The following is a 14225-nucleotide window of genomic DNA, read 5'->3' as shown; positions in this document are numbered from 1 at the left end:
CACAGCAAGGGGCTGAGGCAAGCACACCAGGCTAAAAAGTCTGCTTGTTGGGGAGAGGCAGCCTGGAATTTACAGTCTAGCAGGTGGGGGTGAACTTTACTCTTCTGCTACTTCATTTTTTTTTTTTTTAAACAGACTTAATTCACTTTATTATTATTGTATAAAAACCCTATGTTGTAGCCACAGCTGGAGCCTGGGTCCTCTGCACAGAGACTCTGGTGTGGGTCTTGACAAGATGGTCAGTGAATTTTTGGTAAGGAGACATGGTGAACACTGTCTCTTTCCAGAGGTCAGGAGTGAGATAGCTGTAGGTCTTGGAAATGGCATCAAAAGTGGCCTTGGCCAAGGTGCCCAGGGCAGTGCAGCCCCTGGCTGAAGTGTAGCAGTCATCGATCCCAGCCGTCATTAGCAGCTTCTTAGGCACAGGCGGTGAGACAGTGCCAGCTCCTCTAGGAGCAGGGATGAGACGCACCAGCACAGAGCCACAGTGGCCTGTCACCTTACAAGAAACAGTGTGAGGCTTGCCGATCTTATTCCCCCAGTAGCCTCTCCACACTGGGACAATAGAGAGCTTGGCCAGGATGATGGCCCCTTGGATGGCAGTGGCTACTTCCTTGGAACACTTAACACCCAGACCTACATGGCCATTGTAGTCCCCAATGGCAACAAACGCCTTGAACCTGGTCCGCTGGCCAGCGCAGGTCTGTTTTTGCACTAGCATAATCTTCAAAACTTTATCCTTGAGAGATGCCCCCAAGAAAAAAATCAGTGATCTCAGATTCTCCTCCAGGGATTTTGATCTTCATGTCCTTGACCAGGCGACCCAGCTTGGTGACGGGCATCCACTCTTTGTCCTCGGCCTTGCCTCCGCAAGCTCCGTGGCCTCGGCCTTGACCCTGGCCCCGGATGCCGCTGCTGAAGCCTCCATGGAAACCACCACGGTCTCCCATTCCAGGCCCCCCGGGGCCTCCAGACCCTCCCGATGCACCAGGGCGTCATCCGCCATTTGATGTTTTCGTGGGAAAAAAACTCTTCTGCTACTTCTGTTGCCCTGCAGATCTCCCTCCAGCACCTGGCCACAAGCAGCAGCCCAAACCAGCCCATCAGCAGTGCTGAGACCGGGAGTGAGCTTTTCTGCCTAGTACCCCTCCCGCCCCCCAATACTGAAAGCACAGCTTTCCTGTTGGGGAAGAGGTAGTGCTCTGTGGGTGTGCTGCAGCTTGGACCATCACACTGTCCTTTTAGTTTTGCCTGTGTGGATTCCTTCCTCTTTCAAGGTCATTTCACACATCTCATCTCTTTGCTTCTGAAAGACATAATCAAGTCCTACGGGTGGGTACAAGATCTGGCCTTCCGACCTGTCCTCTGATCCCCTGAGTTCAACCCTTGATTGTGGCAGGGAGGAGTTCAACCCTTGATTGTGGCAGGGAGAAGCATGCTGGTCCAACTTGCCCATGGAGTGCTCAAGCAGGCTTAATGTCCCTTTACTTTGGGATATGTCCTACTCCGCTGGAGCAGTCAGACAGGTGCCACTAGGGCTGGTGGGCAGGAAGCTGTGGGTTTTTTTTTGTTTTTTATTTTGTTTTTGTTTTTGTTTTGAGACAGAGTCTCACTATATTGCCCTTGGTAGAGTGCCATGGCATCACAGCTCACAGCAACCTTAAACTCTTGGGTTTAAGTGATTCTCTTGCATCAGCCTCCCAAGTAGCTGGGACTACAGGTGCCCGCCACAACACCTGGCTGTTTTCTTTTGTTGCTGTTGCAGTTGTCATTGGTGTTTATCAGGCCCAGTCTGTTGGGTGACCGTAGACACGAATGAACAGCAGCTTTGCTGTGGGTGTGAACTTGCTCCTGTAATTATTAAGTCAAGAAACAGACTACATGAGATGAGATGGTGTGTAGTGAAGATCTTTATTTAGGGGTTTGATTTTATACCTTTCTAGTCACGTACACACTTAATCTATTATCTATTAGTTTCACCATTACCTCAATTTACCTATCTGAAATCAACTAAGAAGGAAATATCCTGTTACCACATCAACACAATCACTTTTGCAGTAAACATCTTCTTCTAAACACTGACTAATCTCTGGGCAGGTGTGTAGACAAAATCATAAAGAAAAAAGTAGCCACAGGGGAACAGAGTTAATGGAAGAATATCTTCAAGCATTCACTCAGTTTACTCAGTATGAAGTAACGACTGTGTCTTCTCCTCAGGGCAGAGCACGTATAGACCTCTGACAATATGTTGTTAACATACACTCTGGCCTGTATCTCTGAGGAAGGGCAGCATGCCCTTTGATCTCAGGCTTCACAGGGTGCACAGCTTCAGAGAAATGGCTTATGGAATGTTTAACTACAGTGAAGCCAACTCTGTGTGTGTCCCAGTGGGGCCCAGGTCCCTTAAGCCTCAGGAAGAACAGCAAGTCATTTTAAACTCACACTGAATTCACTTTGTGTGCTTGGTGTAGGATATGTTTATTTCTAAATATTATCCTACATGGGCCAGGCTCAAACCCACCAGCTTTGGTACATGTGGCTAGTGCCCTACTCCCTGAGCTATGGGTGCTGAGCTTGTCTGTTGTGAGTTTTTAAGGGGAAAGGCATGAGCCTCACTTTCTGTGGAAGCCTGGGTGTGGCAGGCACAGCAGCATTGAAAGCAGCCTCTCCTGAGTGCCCTGGTTTAATTATCCCCTGGAACATCCATGCTGACCTTAGGCAGGAACTGCCAAGGCTATGTTAGTAGCAGTCAGCAGAGGAGGGGGAAAGGAAAGTTAGAATGGAAGAGGAGTGGGACGCTGGTCCTCCTGCCCCCAGCTTGCTGCACTCTCCTCTCCCTGAGTGTCCAATCTTTGGGATCACACAATTTCCCTTAGGAACTACTGGACCCTGTGGCTATGGCAGTCCAAGCAGGTGTTGGGCAGTGTTTGTGTGGGGTTTCATGAAGACAGTTGTTCTCCCTAGGGAGAACAAAGGCACACAGTGGGTGGAAAAATGATATGGTACCCACTGCCTCCGCTTGGGTCAGTAGTGAGGGGGAGCCACACCTAGATGGCTGGTAGCCTGGTGCTCTGTTCTGTTTTTTTTTTTTTTTTATTAAATCATAGCTGTGTACATTAATTGGTGCTCTGCTTACAGTTCACTGATGGCAGCAGCACTTGAGTTTGTGTGGGTAGAAGAGCTTTATAACAGTTGGGGAGCCTGCAGTCTGCCGGAGATGTGAGGGAAAGAGAAACAAACACCCCACCTATTCTTTCCATGGGACTCCAAATTCCTCAGAAGTCGATTTCTGCTAAAATTTTGTTCTGCTCTGCAGCTTCTTTCTGTGGACTCTGCAGTAGATTTTGGCACTCTTCTCTCAGTTATACCTGGGCTATGCTTTTTCATCTGAAACTCTCTCTTTTTCTCAGTTGATCTGGCAACAGATGTCTCTCGTCCACCATCTTGTGTATCCTTGTTGCTGGCAGATCAGGCTCCGGGGTTCTCTTTAGCACAGCTTCCTCTTAGAAGAATAGAGAAGCTATGCTGACCTTCCTTGCTGTGCCACACTGTAGGGACCAAAGGCCTTCACTTCTTATCATTTGCTGAAACATCATGTTTCCTAGCTTCTTCTCCCATATGGAGATCTCCTAGTGATTGCCTGTCACAGAGCCACAGAGGCTATGGAAGAGCCACCTGGGACCTTTCAGAGCAGAGGAGACTAGCAGGGAAGATGGGAGCACATGCTTGGGGGACCACTGTCTAGTTATACTTTTGTATTTGTTAGCCAGCTTGTGTCTATTCTCCATTCCACGGATCCTTTCCAGCCCCCAGTTCTACTCTGTATTTCTATGGGCTCAAAATTTATTTAGCTTCCATGAACAATATGTTTAACATGTTGACTTCCAGGCTCACTATGACCTCCAGTGAATGACAGGAGTTTTTATTCTTTTCATGGCTAAATCATATTCCATTGTGTTTTCTTATTCATTTGTCTGTTGGTAGATATTTAGATTAATTCCATATCTTGGGCATTTGAATAGAGCTGCAATAAACACAGGAGTGCACATACCCCTTTGATGTACTGATTTCTTTCCCTTTGGATAAATACCCAATAGTGGGATTGCTGAATCGTGTGGTAGTTATATCTGTAGTTTTCTGAGAACTCGTCATACTGTTTTCTATAATGGCTACCCTACATTACCACCAACAAAGTGTAAAAGTTTTTTTCTACATCATTGTCAGCATTTTTTATTTTTGTACTTTTTTTATTTTATTTTATTTTTTTTTTTGAGACAGAGTCTCACTTTGTAGCCCTCAGTAGATTTCCCCTGATGTCATAGCTCACAGCAACCTCAAACTCTTTTGCTCAAGTGATCCTCTTGCCTCAGCCTCCCAGGTAGCTGGATCTACAGGTGCTACCACAATGCCTGGCTGGTTTTTAGAGATGGGATCTTGCTCTTGCTTAGGCTGGTCTGGAACTCCTGAGCTCAGGCAATCCACCTGCCTCAGTGTGAGCCACTGTGCCTAGCCTATTTTTCTGTTTACTTATTTACTTATTTATATATTTGAGACAGAGTCTCAAGCTGTCACCCTGGGTAGAGTGCCGTGGCATCATAGCTCATAGCAACCCCAAACTCTTGAGCGTAAGTGATTCTCTTACCGCACCCTCTCAAGTAGCTGGGACTACAGGGACACACCACAATGCTTGGCTATTTTTTGGTTGTAGTTGTCATTGTTGTTTGGCAGGCCTGGGCTGGATTCGAACCTGCCAGGTCCCGTGTATGTGGCTGGCGCCCTAGCTGCTTGAGCTACAGGCACCAAGCCTATTTTTCTGTTTTTGACAGTAGCCATTCTAACCTGAGATTAGATATCTTGTGTGTTTTTTTTTTTTTTTTTGTATTTTTGTTTTCAGAGACAGAGTCTTTGTCACCCTTGGTAGAGTGGTGTGGAATCACAGCTCACAGCAACCGCCAGTTCTTGGGCTTATGCAATTCTCTTGCCTCAGCCTCCAAGTAGCTGGGACTACAGGCGTCCAGCACAAGGCCCAGCTATTTTTATTGTTGCATTTGGCCGGGGCTGGGTTTGAACCCACCACCCTCGGTATATGGGGCTGGTGTCCCACTCATTGAGCCACAGGCGCCTCCCTAGATATCTTGGTTTTGATTTGTATTTCTATAATGATTAGGGATGTGAATATTTTTTCATATACTATTTATTGGTCAGTTATGAGCTATGACTCCCGGTACTCTGAGGGCTACAAAGTATGTCTTCTTTTGAGAAGTGTCTGTTCAGATCCTTTGTCCATTTTTTAATTGGATTGGTTGTTTTTTTGTTTTGGTTTTGGGGGTTTCTTTTGCTGTTTAATTATTTGAGATTCTTGTACATTCTGGATATTATTAGTCTCTTGTTGGGTGAATAGTTTGTGATTATTTTTTCCCATTTTACAAGTTGTCTATTTACTCTGTTAACTCTTTCCTTTGCTGTGCAAAAGCTTTTTAGTTTAATATGGTCCCATTTGTCTATTTTTGCTTTTGTTGTCTGTGCTTTTTACATCTTAGCCATAAACTATTTGCCGAGACCAATGTCCTGAAGCACTTCTTCTATGGTTTCTACTAGTAGATTTTAGTTTCAGGTCTTGCTTTTAAATCTTTAATCTATTTTGAGTTGATTTTTGTCTGTGGTGATAAATACAAAAGGTAGATTCTATATTTTTATAAATGCAATTGTTGAATTAAGGCATTGTGGCTATAACGTGCTGGGTTAGCTATGTTGCAGCACAGTTTAACCAACGCAAGCAGAGAAACTGTTGTGCATTGTTCAGAAATATTTACAGTGGTCTTTCCAACTCTCATTGGAGAAAATGAGTACCTCAGAAAAGTGCTGAGAGGTAGGACACTTAACATTCAAGTCTATTCTTTGAAGCATCTGAAGATTGGGAGTTTGGGATAAAGAGAAAGGAATTGGAAAGGCATGAGAATTTAGCTAGCAAATTGAGAAGCGAAGTTAGATATGCTGGGGTGAAATTCTGGTTCCTGCATTATTCAGTGGCTTTGGAAAAATTATTTAATTTGCTTAATTCTGAACCTTTTCATTCCATTTTTTTTTTCCCTTCTCATATTTCCCTTGTCAATGTACATCTTAAAATGCGACTTCCATAATACTTGAGAGCCTATCTAACACACATGGAAGATTGTCTGTTTGTTCTGGACCTATATCCATTTAGTGCTGTCTGAGAGCTTTGCTGTAGGGCTTGTGGGGGGGGGGGGTTGTTTGTTTTTTTGTTTGTTTTTTTGTTTTTGGCAGCTGCATCACATTTCACAAGTCCTTCTTCATTATACTAGTTTTCTTCATTTCATGTTCTCCAAAGATTTAATTAGCAGTGAAAAAATTTTACTTAGTAATACTATGTTTTTTCCCCCACCCAGTCCCAAAGCTACATGTTGTTTTTAAAAGGCATGTTGTTTTTGAAATCATGGAAGTGTTATGTGGGTCAGGGCGGAGAATGTGACTGTGACAAGCCAGGAAAAGCATTTCTTTAAGGCTGTAGGATCTTGATGAATATACTTTAGGGATCCAGTTTTTCAGCTTCCTAGGATAAAAAGCCTCTTCCACATGGTGTCCATTTCTCTGAGTTTGCTCTTTTCTCTGTTTTCCTGGCTTAGCTTTTTCTTCTACTCTGCTAGTTTTTTGTTTGTTTGTTTGTTTTTTGAGACAGTCTCACTATTTTGCCCTCGGGAGAGTGCCATGGCCTAACAGCTCACAGCAACCTCAAACTCTTGGGCTTAAGTGATTCTCTTGCCTCAGCCTCCCAAGTAGCTGGGACTACAGGTACCCGCCACAACACCTGGTGGTTTTTTTGTTGCAGTTGTCATTCTTGTTTAGCTGGCCTGGGCTGGGTTCAAACCCACCATCCTCAGTGCATGTGGCCAGTGCTGTAACCACTACGCTGTGAGCACCGAGCCTCTGCTAGTTTTATTCTTTTCTTCATAGTTTTTGCTTGCTGTTTTGGCTTGTATTACAACCTGTAACATGGGGAAAAAATTATTGCAAACTATTTACCCAACAAGGGACAAATGTATTCAAGCTTTCCATAACATCTCATAATCTCCCTGCGTCCTACCTGTCCCTCAAGGTATCTGTCTTCAAGTTGTTCCATCTTCTACTCAATGTTATCGCAGTTCTAAAACCATTTTTCTTGGTAAGAGAGATTGGTTAATTGAGCACCTCTTTTCCCCACGAGGCTCATCACTGTTTCCTGGCCCATCTGTTGGGTGGCTGGCCTTGGGTCAGGGGCCCATCTCTAACCACCTTGCTATCTATGGACCATCAGCAGCAAGGGGTCCACATGGGACTTCTGCAAGGCTCTCTGGGGGGAGACAGTTTGATTTATTATGACTGTGGCTTTGGCAGAAACTGGAACTGACATATCTAGTATCAACTATATGAAATATGCAAGGTTGGAGGTGGGTTTGGCTTTATTGTGTTTTGGTGGGGGATAGGTATTATGGTTTGTATACGAATCGGAGTTTGGGGGGCATCCATGTAGAAGTGGCTAGTAGAGAGGTGGACACCAAGGTTAGGAGAGTGAATGTTAGAGTAGTTTTATTCTCCGTGACTGTAGAGTGTTGGAGCCCTAGACTATATAGATAGCTAAGTAAGGAAGTACAGGGAGAGGGGAGAAGGCCAAGGATAAGTAAAGATGGGGCTATAAAGAGGTACCATGGAAGAGAAAAGAGAAGCTGTTCAGGGAAGATGAGCATGTAACCAATGTATTTAACATTACATATTGTTTTTAAATAGAAAGATAAATCACAAAACTTTTTAAAATGACTCTAGAATTTTGGGTATAGTTTTACACGAATAATCTTATGAATTACTGTTGCTGTACTTCTACCCCACCCCCTTCTTCATAGGTGGAAGAAGAAATTCAGACTCTGTCTCAAGTGTTAGCAGCAAAAGAGAAGCACCTGGCAGAGATCAAGCGGAAACTTGGAATCAGTTCACTACAAGAACTAAAACAGAATATTGCCAAAGGATGGCAAGATGTGACAGCAACATCTGCGTATGTTCCCTTGGTTATACCTCGTTCTAGAGAGTGGAAAGGACACTGCTGCTCATCTGGGGAGGGCGGGAGAAGGATGAGGATGCTTCTGCAGCTTTCCTTTGGACTACACAGGGCATTTTCTTTCTTACTCTCAAGCGTACCTCCCTCTTTTATAACTTTGTTTTTCCAGATCATTTGTTCTAGGGAATAGAAAGACAACCAGCCTCAAAATGTTATATTTACTTGCCAGATTCCACATGTCTGTGTTGTGTCATTTAACCCTCAGGGTAACCCAGTGGAGTGGGAGGTGAGATAACCCTAAGAAAACAGGCTCAGATAAGTTTTGAGTTCACACATCTCTCAAAATGTGAAGTCAAGACTTTGAACTCACGTCTAGAGACAGTATTTTTTTTTTTTTTTTTTTTTTTACTCTGCTCTGTGTGTATTATAAGATTGTCTGGTTCTTGGGTCACAGTCTCTCATGTGTGCTTGTGGCAGACTCCAGTCTCTTAAGCTTTCTGTCTTTTTGGTCACACGTATTATGATACAGTATTATCATGAGGCAGTTTTCTTCCCTGGCACAAGTAGGAGCAAGCTTCTAGCAAGAGAGTCAGAACTGCTCTGTCTTCTGTATTCAGGGCCATCTGCTGAGCTGGTGAGCTTAGAGTTGTTTTACAATTCAACTGTCAGCAGTGAGGCCAACTGCCTCTAACATGATGGTTCTCACGTGCCTGTTCTTTTGGTCCATTTTTTGCCATATAAATTGACAGTGGAAAAACACTCAGGAAATTAGTCTTTTGACTATGTTACCATAAACCTTGTTTGTTTTTGGTATTTGATCTTGGCAGGGTAAGTAAAAATGCTCCATAAATATGGGGGTCTTAACTTTTTTGGTAGACACCATATTCTTTTATTCTGGTTTTTGGTGGGTGGTGGTTGGTTTTGTTTTTGTTTTTCCCTGCTCTAATCCCTGGGTAGCTGGGAAGGAGGTGCAAATTGTATCTTTGCATTATAGCAAATATAGGATCATTTTAAGTATTACATCTTATGCATATTCTGTTGAAAGTCTAGCAGGTCCTTATTTGATAGCTATACAGATGTGCAAATTTTTTATAAGACGTTCTTTATGCCCATACAATTTATTTGCATAATAAAACAAATGGGTCCTACTTATCCCAATCTGCTTCTTATTTCTGGCCCTTTTCTAGCAGATCAAGTTGTAAAAGGGATCTGAGGAATTTGATTTCATTTTTTGTTTTGTTTGGCTTATGTGAAAAAGGAAGGAACAGGAGACATGATTTTTTTTCCTCAGATTTTGGCTCATTTTTATCTTTGTTACATGACTATTTCTAGTTTTTACCCTGACTTCACCAGCCTAGCCTTTTTAGGCTTCTGTCTTTCCTGCTGGACTAGGGACTACATTTTATTGTGCCTGAAAGAATGGTTATAGTATAAAATGAGGTGATGCTGCTTCCCAGGTAGTTAGGAAGGATTTTAGAAGTTGTTAAAAATACTGTTTTTAATGAGTTCTCCAATAGGTGGTGAGCATCGCCCTTGAAATAATCGATATTGGAAAAGTCAGTTCAGCTGACTTTGCTCTGTTTGTTCATAATACAGATACAAGAAGACATCTGAAACATTGTCTCAGGCTGGACAGAAGGCTTCAGCTGCTTTTTCATCTGTTGGCTCCGTCATCACCAAAAAGCTGGAAGATGTAAAGTATGTTTTCATTTTTCCCTGCTGACTAAGTAGCTAAGGCAAATGAAAATGTTATTGTGGTTGCATTTGTTTCCTGACTTGGGCTGTGGTTGATGCTGGATCCTTCTATTGGCGTGAGGGAGAACACTCCTTCAAACTGGGACCTGAAATGCTTGCCTGGGCATAGCTTGCTAATTTCAAAATGATTATCTGTTAAATCTATTTAAGGTTGTTGAAAAAATTCTGGTTGTGAACTTTTGTGTTTTTCTAGTCTTTCATGTCATCAGGGTAAGTGTGTCTCTGATGGTTGCAAACTTGTGATCGTGGGCAGAGCCCAGTGTCTTACTGGAGATGAGTACGGGAGCACCGACGTGCATGCTTGGATGGAGGCCTGGCTTCACTTTCTGTGTGTGCCATTTTTATACTGTGGTGTGATGACAACATGCCCATTTGTGTGTTGATTTGTACTAACCTATAAGCCATATCTACATCGTGTTTAGACCCAAATCTTGGTTTTTCAGCTGTTGCTTTTTATTTGTCATCTGTATTTTAGACAGTCTGCAGAATTTTCCTTGCCATTTTGATAAAACCACTTCACAGTGCTTTTGTGTCCCCTTCCATCCTTGTGGATTAGAATATTGCTAAAAATGACAAACGTGATTTAAAGCAGCTGTGCTTCTGTTGGCATGCACAATTCGTGTTTAAAAAAACCAAAACAACAAAACATAATGCTCAGATTGCATGGCTTTGTGTTTGTCACTGTGGGGAAAGTAGGTTTTACAACCAGAATTTTGTTGATCAAATAGGTTGATTAATGTATTATACTTTGCACCAAAAGAATGAAATTCCTTGCTTGTTAGCTTATCATCATTCTAAGCATAATGTAATAAATATAGCTTTCTCATACCCTTTTGACAATTATATGTACATCTGTTAGGTGCTCATTTCTTTTTATGCTGATAGCGTTATATAGTATTGTAGAGCCCAGTTAAAACATTATACAATTTTTAAAAAGTAGCTTATTTCATTGTTTTAGGTTTCTCAGAACTTCCTTTCTTTTTTAATGCTTACTCTGGCTTCTTACAGATTGCAAGCCTTTTCACATTCCTTTAGGTAAGGAGAGTTCGAACCATCACTGCAGTCTAGCAGTTGCCTAAGACAAGTGTGCTGAGATTAGATGATTAAGCCATGCTGGATGGTTATGTTTGTCCACTGTGTGATTCTCTTGCATTTGGAGTATCTTTTTCTCTAGTGCATTCCTAATTTTAAGGGAGGATTTCATGTATACCGTGAGTAATGTATAAATTAAAAGAAGTATTTGACGTTGTAGTTCAAGGGGTATGGAAATGATTTCGATGTATCTTTTTTATTTATTTATTTACTTTTTTGTAAAAAGAAGCCGCTTTACCATGGCATGCAGAATTCCTCCCTTTTAATGTCTGACTTTGTTTGTTTTTGATGCTTTTGTTTCTTTGGTGCTTTTGTAAGGATGTTCAGATCTTCACAAGGCTCTCGTTATGCAGTTATAATAGAGTACACATGCACTGCCTCATGCTGTTGGTCTTCCGTTTTATATGCGTTACTCTACTGTTAAAAAAAGTGGTAAAATATATATAGATAAAATATATAAAGATAAAATTCAGATAAATATATAAAGAGAATTTGCCATTACACAGCATCTTTAATACTTGTTTTACTAGCTTATAGTTTTGTATTATTTTATTATTTCTCTTAACTATGCACACGAGGCAACTTTATGGTTTGCAAAAGGAAAAGGTACATTAAAGCTCGTGGAAAACATGTTAGCTCAAACCGTGCCTTATAGAAGGAGACATTGTGGTATTGACCAAACTTCTCCCCTCTCTCCCATGTAAACTGTGATTATTCAATTAGTTGTTAGAGGAAACAGAGATGGAGGAAGGTCTTCATAGAATGTAAGCAGGAAGGATAATATAGTATTCACCTCAGTTCCTATTAATACAAATTATCTTCTCAAGCAATGGAGGGTCTAGAGGGTCTAGATATTTGCCTTCTTAAGTAAGCAAGCAGGTACTTACCCCTCCTATCTTGGTGACACTTAGCCCTGGAAGTCAGAGTAAATCATAAGCTTATATAAACTCTAAATGTTTAATTATTTAAAATGAAATGGTAAAATTATGCTTTAAACAAAGTTACCAATGATAGGAGGTAATTGTGTGTCTCTGGTGTTCAATTAAAAATGGTCTAAGTGCTGTAGGTGACTGGAATACACATTCAGTCACATAATCCATTCTAACATTAGAGTGGCCACTGTGGACAGGTCCTGCAGATAGAAACATAAAGTGCACACAACTTATATTAGAGCTTAAAGTCTTTGAGTCGAGTGAGAGAAGAATGTGGGGTCATAGGATGAGATAAGAATGAAAGCCCCTGTTAGTACCCGGTTATAACATAATGTTAGATGCGATATAAGCATGAATATAAAATATAAAAATATGTAAGAGCTACTGAGGGTTATACTTCATCAGTACATAGCACTGTTCTTCCCTATACGTTTAAAAAGTTTAAGAAAATGTACTTATGCATGGCTCAGTATGTTGTCTTATTAACTCATCACAAACAAAGTTTTGCTGCTCTTTTCTGGCTTATACGTGTAGTTGCTTTTCCTATTTAGAAACTGTGATTGAGATTATACACTGCTATTTTCAGTCTTTTAATGAACATACATTGCATTTCAGTATGCGGAGGTTAAAGTAAGGCTTTTAATTACAGTTTGAAAATGAGAGATTATCTTTGGAAAGTTAAACTTCATAATTACAGATCACAGATTAAAAAAAATTATTTCTAGCCAAGAAAATCCTGATTATAATCAGATTTAAAGTGTTCACATATATAAAGTAAAACTATAGTTTTTAATGATGTAAGTCACAGAGGCAAATACTAGTCATGTTTCCCCAAGAACTGTCCAAGGAGAGAGAGCTTGGACCATAGACTTTGAGCACTCCAGTCCCAGCAGCAAGTCCTTTTCTCCCATGGAGATGGATGCAGAAGGCTCCTTTGCCAAGTGCTAGGAAATAGTTGGTTAATCTCACTATTGTATTTGTGCTGGGTCCATCTTACGTGACAAACTTATTCCAGTGATTTTATTTTCTGATGTAATTATAGGTATACAAGGAGAAAATGCACTAGTTTTGCCAACTTGAGTGTATGAGACTCAGCAAAAGTTTTTATTTTACTTGGCCAATTAGCACTTGAGATATAGATATTTTCCTTATGCCTTATTTGAGAGTAGGGAGAAATATATGTAGTATTTCAGTTGTTAGTGCCAATGCCTCAAAGCTAACAACTGAAATAACTGACTGAAACTGGAAAGCTTTAAGAGAGTATAATCTAGTGTGAAGTAGGTGTTAATTTGTGTTTCAGTTAAAATCATTCTTTGTGATAATAACAGTTATCATTTCAGTGTTTGGCAAGCCTATATATAGTACTTCTGAAGTAGGTGCTATTATTGTTTTGGTATTACAGATGAGGAAACTGAGCCATAGAGAGATTAAGTGACTTCCCCAAGGTTGCACAGCCAATGGCCAGGATTGGAAGCTAGTTCCAAAGCCTGCACTCTGCTGTGCCTCCCCAGAGCAAGGATCAGTTTAAGACAGCCGCCCTCTATGCACTGTTCAGCAGTTACTTTGGACAGTACCTGCTGCCACCACCTGCATCAAGAGATTGCGTGAAGGCAGATGGAGTGATGTTATACAGATAGCTCTTAAAAGCAAATGTGGCAAACATTCCAACATATTAGCTGGTAACTCCTCCTCCTCTTCCACTGCTTGCTACCACTTCATTCTGTTCCTTCTATCCCTCCCGTCTAAATATTAGGGATGAAAAGATCAAATAAATGTGCAGGAACAAGGAAAATTTAAAGAAAAATCAGTTGCTTTTTAAACAAATAACTTTTTCAGAGTAAAAGCAAATACAGTATGAGAATCAGATTGTCTCCTGACTTTTTTTCCTCAGTGTTTTGAAGGACCTGCGTTGACATTCCTACTTTGACAACAGGTTGACGTGTTTGAGGATTACAAATCAAGATGGAAAATTTTTAACAAAATGTGGTTTATAAATGGTAACTGATGTTTACAACCAGTCTCTTAGAGATCATTCTGGTTCAGCAGCAACATGACTTTTTGCTTTAGAAGGTTTCCATATTATATTTAAACTTGGATGAAATTAGAGATGTGATACAAGTTGAGGCAAGTTGAAGTTTTGTGTAACTTCCCATAGAGAAGGGAGATATGCCTTATAGTTAGATTGGAACTAGCTACCAACAAAATAGAATTTCATCTGATATTGGTTGTGGGAAGGATCCAACACTGGATAGAATTAAAACTGATAATGTACTCCTTGATCTTCCTACTAAAACGGCTACATCAAAAGATGAGAAACCTAGACTTTGAATCTCTGTTACTTGATTCATTCTCTGATCTCACGATAAAGTGAAGTATAACACATATAGAAAAATGTTCAA

General features: G+C 41.1%; 1 protein-coding gene and 1 pseudogene across 9 annotated transcripts in view; one reads left to right on the top strand and one right to left on the bottom strand.

Moving 5' to 3' along the window:
* Positions 1–14225, top strand: part of TPD52 (tumor protein D52) — a 168005-nt gene that overhangs the window by 140530 nt on the left and 13250 nt on the right. For 4 of the 8 annotated variants that reach the window (XM_053558586.1, XM_053558581.1, XM_053558583.1 and 1 more), the window contains exons 3-5: positions 7896–8044; positions 9644–9745; positions 10811–10837. In XM_053558586.1, the coding sequence (XP_053414561.1) occupies positions 7896–8044; positions 9644–9745; positions 10811–10837 (278 nt within the window). The remainder of the gene's footprint in view (positions 1–7895; positions 8045–9643; positions 9746–10810; positions 10838–14225) is intronic. The other 4 variants (XM_053558589.1, XM_053558588.1, XM_053558582.1 and 1 more) reach the window with 1 other exon arrangement.
* On the bottom strand, positions 131–1006 carry LOC128563263 (40S ribosomal protein S2-like; annotated as a pseudogene). The gene has a single exon (XR_008373771.1). The product of XR_008373771.1 is annotated as a 40S ribosomal protein S2-like (transcript).

This window comes from Nycticebus coucang, chromosome 13 (genome assembly GCF_027406575.1).
Source record: "Nycticebus coucang isolate mNycCou1 chromosome 13, mNycCou1.pri, whole genome shotgun sequence".
NCBI classification, from domain to species: Eukaryota; Metazoa; Chordata; class Mammalia; order Primates; family Lorisidae; genus Nycticebus; species Nycticebus coucang.
This window is presented reverse-complemented; position numbering and strand designations above follow the sequence as displayed.